This window comes from Protopterus annectens, chromosome 14.part0, assembly GCF_019279795.1.
Source record: "Protopterus annectens isolate FY-2018-M chromosome 14.part0, PAN1.0, whole genome shotgun sequence".
NCBI classification, from domain to species: domain Eukaryota; kingdom Metazoa; phylum Chordata; order Ceratodontiformes; family Protopteridae; genus Protopterus; species Protopterus annectens.
Genome location: NC_056748.1, coordinates 365,957,785 through 365,966,855, shown reverse-complemented (window position 1 = coordinate 365,966,855; position 9,071 = coordinate 365,957,785). Strand labels below are relative to the sequence as shown.

The 9,071-nt window shown below is 40.4% G+C and overlaps 1 protein-coding gene across 3 annotated transcripts in view; it reads right to left on the bottom strand.

The window, feature by feature from the left end:
* ECD (ecdysoneless cell cycle regulator) overlaps window positions 1–9,071 on the bottom strand; it is a 984,622-nt gene that overhangs the window by 925,960 nt on the left and 49,591 nt on the right. For all 3 annotated transcript variants that reach the window (XM_044056092.1, XM_044056093.1, XM_044056094.1), the window contains one exon: window positions 8,913–9,030. In XM_044056092.1, the coding sequence (XP_043912027.1) occupies window positions 8,913–9,030 (118 nt within the window). The remainder of the gene's footprint in view (window positions 1–8,912; window positions 9,031–9,071) is intronic.

Here is a 9,071-nt window from a genome sequence, read left to right as displayed (position 1 = left end):
CTGCTTCACAAACGAGCCATCAAACTGGTCCCCCCCGATCAGTCCGGATCAGGCGTTTACTCCAGGTTCCTTTTAGTGCCAAAAAAGACAGGGGACCTCAGGCCCATTTTGGACCCGTCAACCTTAAACCTGGCTGTCGCCAAACAGAAATTCCGGATGGTCACCCTTTAGTCCATTCTACCTTATTTTCGAGAATGCGACTGAATGTGTTCGATAGACCTCCAGGATGCTTACTACCACATCAAGATTTGCAGAAGCTTCAGGATATTCTTTGGCTTCCGGCTGGGAGCCAATCATTTCCAGTTCAGAGCCCTACCCTTCGGTCTCACCACAGCCCCCAGGGTGTTTACCAAGGTAATGGCAGTCGTAGTGGTTCACCTGAGGCTTCAGGGAATTCAGGTATTCCCTTACCTAGACGATTGGCTCTTCGCTGCTTCCACCAAGTGTCTTCTTTGCCTAACCAGAGACTCCTTCCTTCATCTTGCAGACCGGCTAGGGATCACTATCAATGTTTCCAAGTCCCTCTTAGACCTGGTGCAGATCTTGGACTTTATCGGGGGAAGGCTGGACACCCTTCGACTGAAAGTCTTTCTAACTCTAGACAGGGTCCAGAGTCTAGGGGCCCATATATCAGTAGTTCTTGGCCCCAGATTACCGAAGGCAGGCAAAGTTCCTAGAGATTTGGGCTCAATGGCTGAGCAATCTCTATCCTCCCCTGTGCGCGTCTTCACATGTGTGTTCTTCAATGGACTCTAGCTGTACAGTGGTCTTGGCTAGATCTCCCCATGGAATATCCAATTCAAATTGGAACATTTGGATCTTAAACATCTTTGGATCTACCTAAACATCCAGATCTTAAAATCATCAGCTCCACAAATAGGCAATGAAGAAATAATATATACCAACCTCAAAATTAACCGAAACAAAACCATCAACATAATTGGATGCTACTTACCACCTGGCCAAAACATCCCTCCACTAGAAAACCTCCTCAGCTGGTCTACCCACCATCTTCCCCAAGAAACTATCATCTTAGGTGATTTCAATATTGACTGGCAATCCTGTTCTGGCAACAATCCAACCCATCATGTACACCTTCATGGCTTCACCCAACTAGTCCAGTCACCAACAAGGATAAATAAAACTCCAGCAAGCACTCTACCCTGGATTGGATACTAGTCAGTAAGAACCCCCAGTCATATATAACAGGCTGCTTATCAGATAGCCTCAGTGATCACTCCCCAACATTCCTACTCAAAAAATACCTGTACCAAGCTAAACCTGTCATCTATCGTCAAATCGTAAAAATAAACTTTAACCCACTCACATTCATCTCATCCCTCAAAGAATGTAACTGGCATGCTCTAAAGTACCTCAGTCTAGATGACGCTGTTGAATCTTTTAATACTACCTTCCTGAACATCCTTAATTACCATGCCCCCATAAGATTTTCCAGAACCAAAGCACAACCCTCCCCATGGCTACAGAAAACCACTAAGTCAGAAATGAAAAACAGGGATAAAGCCTGGGAGCACTGGTGCAAAACCAAACCCCCCGCAGCTAGACAGAAATTCCTAGAACTACGCAATAGAGTCAAAAAGCTAATATAACGGGACAAATTCCAATACTACCAGTCTGCCCTAGACTCCTCACAACACAGCCCCAAACAATTCTGGTCCTCCATAAACTCCATCCTCCACCCAGGTAAAGTCAGTACCCCTCCCCCCAACATCCCTCACTCCTCAGAAAATATTGCTACCTCATTCAACACGCACTTCACCCAAACCATACTATCACTAGCTAAACAACACAACCTCCCTCCCCTCCAACCCACACCTTCAACTAGTAATCTCCCCACTGCCTTCTCTTTTTCTCCTGTACCTACCTCCAACATAAAAAAACTCTTAACTAAACTTAAACCCACCAAATTAGCAGCAGACAACCTCCCAAATGAATACCTACAAATCGCAGCTGATGCTCTGGCCTACCCAGTATCCATCTTGATTAACCGATCTCTGTCAGAAAGTTACGTTCCTACATTGTGGAAAGTCTCGCATATAATTCCCCTCCACAAAGGCGGACCCTCTGCAGAACTAACCAATTACCGCCCCATAGCTATTCTCTCTCCACTCTCCAAAATACTAGAGATGCATACACTCTCAGGTCTCACACTACCTCCTTGCTAACAACCTCCTTTCCAGTACTCAGCATGGTTTCCGACCAAACCATAGCACCACCACTGCCTTACTCTCCTTTACAAACACTATCCTTCAGCATAAAAACAATGGCCATCTCTCCTCTGCTACTTTCCTAGACCTATCTAAAGCATTTGACATGGTCCCACACAAACAACTTATCTCAGTCCTCAATAACCTATCCTTCTCACAATCAGTCACCAACTGGTTTCAGAGTTACCTGTCTGACCGCCAACAATCCGTTGTATGGCAGAATGACATATCTCCCCAACTACCTGTCTTCATAGGGGTTCCCCAAGGATCCATCCTTGGACCCCTACTTTTCTCTGTTTACACCAATAATCTAGCCTCTGCCACCAAACATGGCACACTCATCCAATACGCAGATGACTCTACCATCATCTGCTCAGCCCAGTCCCTACCCAAACTGCAAAAAGTCACACAGGAAGCCTTTTCCTCTGTTGAAACATGGTTATCCGATGCCCAATTAATACTCAACCCAAACAAAACTAAACTACTCATCTTCCAACCCACCAAACATACTCAAAACAACTCTCACTTTAACATCACAGCAAAAGACAACTCCACTATATACCCAACTGAACACACCAAATTGCTAGGAGTGGAAATAGACAATAAACTAAAATTTGACATTCACATATCCATGACCATAAAAAAAGTCCACAAAAAACTAGGAGCATTATACAGAAATAAACAATTTCTCACCAAAGCAGCAAAGATTTCAGTAGCAAATTCCCACCTTATCTCTACCCTACTTTATGCCTCTCCAGTATATACCAACCTAAGGCAATGTGATCTAAACAAGCTAGAGACCTGCTACAACAAAATCGCAAAATTCGCCACAGGCACATCCTACCGTAGTCACCACTGTCTCTCACTTGCTGAGCTGGGCTGGCTTGAACTCCCTCACCTCCTTCAGTGGTATCAACTCTCACTCACCCACAAACTAGTAAACCATCCACTAAATGTCCCATCCCTCCAGAATCTACTCCAACCCTATCGCACCACCAGACCACTAAGATCCAGCAACAAAAATCACTTGCAGATCACTAAAGCCAATAACTCTGCTGGTGAAGCACTATTCACTTGCGCCATAGCCAAATTATGGAACTCACTCCCACCCACAATTACCTCCGTACCATCATGCACCAACTTCAAAACTTTATTAAAAGCGCACCTAAAACATGCTGGCTATGCCCTTGCAACTCCCACTCTAATATCATCCACCCCATCCAACTACTGCCTTTCTTTCACCTCCACTAACTACCTTGATGATAGCAAGCTCAGATGCTCATAAGCCTAGTACTTATTATACAGCAGGAACTTCTCATTGTTACATTTGTTAATGCCTGTTATGTACTTCACAGATAAAGATTCTAGTTGTCTACTGATGTACTATGTTCTTCATCTGTAAATATGTTGCAAGTAATTTCTATGTTAAATTGTTAATCACTATGTAATCCAATGTAACTACTGTCTGTTTATTTTACTGTGGAGCTTTTCTCCCCGAGTCTCCGCTGAAAATGGACCCACGTCCAGTCAGACACTCCCGGTCAACAAATTTAAATAAATAAATAAATAAATCAATCAGCAAAGCCTGCAGGGCGCACTCCTCTGGTGGCTCCAGTCGCCAGAGATCTTAGTGGGATGCCCATTTGTTTCATCCACAGCTCAAGCCACCATGACCACAGACGCCTCCCAGCTCGGGTGGGGGGGCATTACCTGGGGAGGACGGCAGATCGAGACCAGATTGCACATTAATGTTCTGGAGATGACAGCAGTACTTTTAGTGTTGCAAGCCTTTCACACTGTTCTTCTTCCAGGGACTATTGCAATTCAGTCAGACATGTCGGTTGTCTGATTCATCAACAAACAGGGAGGAACCAGATCTTAACCTCTGTGTTGTGAGGCCATGAGAGTGTGGGAGTGAGCGATCTCCACCGGTTGGTTTCTAATTGCAACGCACATCCCGGGACGCTCCAACATTCTAGCGGACAGACTGAGTCGGGCTATTCTAATGTCATACGAGTGGTCTCTGAAACAGTCGATAGCGGAGATCTTCCTTGCGTGGGGTCAACCTTGCTGCGATCTCTTCGCATCTCCTTCCAACGCGAAGTGCAACGGGTTCTTCGCTCTGATCCCCTCACCAGCAGATCCGCCCAGAGACGCTCTGGTCCATGCTTGGCCTCCCGTGTTACTGTAACGCTTATCCCCCGTTACCACTCATTCCGAAGTTTCTTCAGAAAGCTTGCCGAATGGGGTGCAAAGTGATTTTAATTGCCCCGCTCTGGCCTCGTCAGGTGTGGTTCCCCTTCCTCTGGTCTCATGTTCTAGCTCTTCTGTGGGTTTTCGATCCCTGCCCGGATTTCATTTCTCATCCCTCGGGCACTTGTCTGCCCAACCTGGACAGCCTCAAGCTGACGGCTTGGTTGCTCCAGTTCCCTTGATTGCCAGGACTCCCGGTCTTTCATCTTCAGTAAAAACTATTCTGGTGGCGTCCCATAAGACCTCCACTATGAAGATTTACCATAGTAAATGGAAACGATTCGCTATTTGGGCTTCTCAGAAGGACCTGGATCCTTTTACAGCCCCTGTTCCTGTAGTCTTGGATTTCTTAGCCAACATTTTTCAGCAAGGGGCTAGTTCCTCCACTGTGAAAGTGCAACTAGCAGCTATTTCGAATTTCCATGTTGGCGATAACATGAATGCTCTGGCCTCTTCTAGACTGTGTAAGGCTTTCCTTAAAGGCACCTTTCTTTTGCGTCCTCCAGTTAAGGACTCTGTTTCTCTTTGGGACCTCACCTTGGTTCTCCAACCTTTAGTTGCTCCCACCTTTGAACCTGTAGCATCATTAGATTTGAAGTTCTTATCCTGGAAGACAGCCTTCCTAGTGGCCATTACGTCAGCTAGGAGGGTTTCCGAGATTCATGCTCTGTCTGCAGTGCCCCCTTACTTAATCTTCCATTAGGACAGGGTTTCTCTCCGCACAAACCCTTCTTTCTTACCAAAAGTGGCTTCTGAGTCAAACATTAATCAAACAATTAACCTGCCTGTTTTCTTTCCAAATTTTCAGAACAAGGGTGAATATAAACTGCATTTACTAGATATTCATAGGCAACTTTGTTTTTATTTACACAGAACGAAGCCCTTCTGTAAGTCTGACCAGTTATTTGTGTCCTTTTCTAAACCCTTTTTGGGTAAAGCCATCTCCAAGGTTTTCCTAGCTAGGTGGATTTCACTATGAATTTTGCAAATTTACAAAGACAAAGCTCCATCTCCGCCTGGTCCTACTAAAGCTCTTTCTACCAGATTTATGGCGCCTTCTGCTGCCTTTTGGTCTAGGGTGTCACTGGACGACATTTGTGCGGCAGCAACTTGGGCAAGGTCACATACCTTTATTTCTCATTATAAGTTACATTTGATCTCCAGAGGGAGAGCATCCTTCGGCTCTGTGGTGCTCAGGAATATCCTTCCATGAGGGCCCCCCAGGAGTTGGAGTAGCTGGGGACTCTGTCCCACAGGTTGCAGATAAAATGAAGTTAACTACTTCAGATAAAGAAGAAGTAAAAAGTGCGAATGACCAACAATCCTCACTCTGCAATTCAGAAAAAAGCTCACAAAGTGCAAATGCAATTAAGAAATCGCATTGCAGCTTAAACAGTAGCTCAAAAGAAATCCTCGTCAAATAACAAGCAGATGTCAGCAAAAAAGTTTTATTCCACAAAAACAAAACGAACTTCAATCACAAGCGCTTTCGCCCGTTTGTAACGGGCTTTTTCAAGTGTAACTGTTTGCACACCAGACCTTACTTATATATGCTTAGGTAAACATTAATTGAATTGTTACATTAATTGCTTGAACAATTAATCAATTGTGCAGTTAGTCAAACTTGTTTTTTTATAAAAATGAAAGATAAAAGATACTGTTACAACAATCCATGCTGAAACCTGCCATGCGCACTTAACGTACTAAGTTGTAAAAATGTGAAAAAGTTCTTTTTTAAAAACAGTACCAGTGCGCAACACTTCGAATAGTGAATAATAGTGTTGTATGATAATGTTCAATAAATTATGGTATACGTATAATCAACCATAAAAAAATGAAAGATAAAAACCATCAATGGATAATTCACGTAGATCATCTACTATTAATATTGTTGTTACCACCATTGATATGCATGTCAACAGTTTGAGACAATGAAAAGCTTAGTGTGACAAGCTTAATATAACAAATATTTATAACAAATATGCAAAAAATTTTTTGCTATTGCCCATAACAAAATAACCATAAAAAATTGGAAATAATGATGATGTTGTTGATGTCCCCCTACTATACACTATCAAATTAAAATCATTTCCATACTGTAAATGTAAGCGCGTGCGTGCGTAAGATGCATAAAATATTTAAAAGGATAAACAAATAAATATTGCAAATGTTCAAAATACTGTATGCCAACATGACATGGTCACTTATTTTCATGTTTTCTAAAAGTTGTATATATATGTATATAATAAACGCTTCACAAATTTTATAAAATAATACTAAAATATTAAACCGAAAATCTACATGCATTATATTATCATTAAAATAAGACCTATATTAATTAATGAATGATTATCCGTAAAGCAAGTTTCAGTACATTTCCATGAGGTGGAATGGTTTGTTCATTCATTAATTAATATAGGTCTTATTTTAATGATAATATAATGCATGTAGATTTTCGGTTTAATATTTTAGTATTATTTTATAAAATTTGTGAAGCGTTTATTATATACAACTTTTAGAAAACATGAAAATAAGTGACCATGTCATGTTGGCATACAGTATTTTGAACATTTGCAATATTTATTTGTTTATCCTTTTAAATATTTTATGCATCTTACGCACGCGCTTACATTTACAGTATGGAAATGATTTTAATTTGATAGTGTATAGTAGGGGGACATCAACAACATCATCATTATTTCCAATTTTTTATGGTTATTTTGTTATGGGCAATCGCAAAAAATTTTTTTGCATATTTGTTATAAATATTTGTTATATTAAGCTTGTCACACTAAGCTTTTCATTGTCTCAAACTGTTGACATGCATATCAATGGTGGTAACAACAATATTAATAGTAGATGATCTACGTGAATTATCCATTGATGGTTTTTATCTTTCATTTTTTTATGGTTGATTATACGTATACCATAATTTATTGAACATTATCATACAACACTATTATTCACTATTCGAAGTGTTGCGCACTGGTACTGTTTTTAAAAAAGAACTTTTTCACATTTTTACAACTTAGTAATGCTATGCATGGCAGGTTTCAGCATGGATTGTTGTAACAGTATCTTTTATCTTTCATTTTTATAAAAAAACAAGTTTGACTAACTGCACAATTGATTAATTGTTCAAGCAATTAATGTAACAATTCAATTAATGTTTACCTAAGCATATATAAGTAAGGTCTGGTGTGCAAACAGTTACATCTTGAAAAGCCGTTACAAACGGGCGAAGCGCCAGCGCTTTGTGATCGAGTTCGTTGCTTTTGTGGAATAAAACTTTTTGCTGACATCTGCTTGTTATTTGACGAGGATTTCTTTTGAGCTACTGTTTAAGCTGCAACGCGATTTCTTAATTGCATTTGCACTTTGTGAGCTTTTTTCTGAATTGCAGAGTGAGGATTGTTGGTCATTCGCACTTTTTACTTCTTGGTTATTCATTTGCTGTTTTCTGGTTCGTTACTTCAGATAAAGAAGTTATGTACTCACCATAACGTTCCATCTGAGTAGTTACACTTAATTTTTCTGCAACTGTCCCACCCTCCTTCCCCCGAACCTGCTCATGGTTTATTCTAAGTTGAGTTGCTGATTAGTTTGAGTAGTGGCAAACTCGATCTGGGGGAAGGTAGGAGATGGTGATGGATTATGGATAAGGGGGAGGAGCTGAGAGCTCAGAGCAGATGCTTGAAAAGTTGCCAGCTCGGATCAGATATGGATCCGAATACCCACACGTTGCAGAAAAATGAAGTATAACTACTTAGATGGAACGTTATGGTGAGTACATAACTTTCTTTTTTTCACAATTCCAAACTTTACCAAGACTTATAAATTCTAAGGCAACACATCATACACTAAAAGTAAAGGTTCTAATTTAATATGGTAAACCCCTAAAAAAATAAATACTGAAAATAAACTTCAACTCTTTCACACAGAACTAAAATTGAGCATACTGTATGCATTACAATGCCAACAGCATGCTAACAGAACAAATATACAAAACATATTTAACACTGTATATTGTTAATCTTTTATAACATTAGAACAGCAGTGCTCTAATATAAGTTCAAGTTAAGTCATCACTGTCATCATGTTACTACAATTTTGTTGCCTGATGGCTTTAAAACAATGTTTTCCATATCATGTGGGAGACAGCATATGCTCAATCACACACGTTAACACAGCCTATAAAAACACACAACTGTAACAGCAATTCTAAGTGAGAATCTGGAAGTCTTTTTCTTTGTTAGTAAAAGTCTATATTACATGCTCTTTCTCTAAGGCAAGTATATTTACTAAACAGGTTATTAAGACATCAAGGTTATTTTGTATAATGGCACAAGTAGAAACTCACGTGAGTCACTGCAGTATAATTGATAACATTCTTGATCTGAACTTGTGTTTGTAAGAAATATATGCTAATACCTTGCCACTAACTCAGGAAAGGTTTCTGTAATTGTCTTGATGAGGTACACAATAAACCATTCATCTTCAATGTTATCACCAAAATTGGTAGCACCCCCAATATGGGCAGGTACATCTTCTGTGGATTCAAAAAGGATAAAACAGTAAGCACATTAAGTA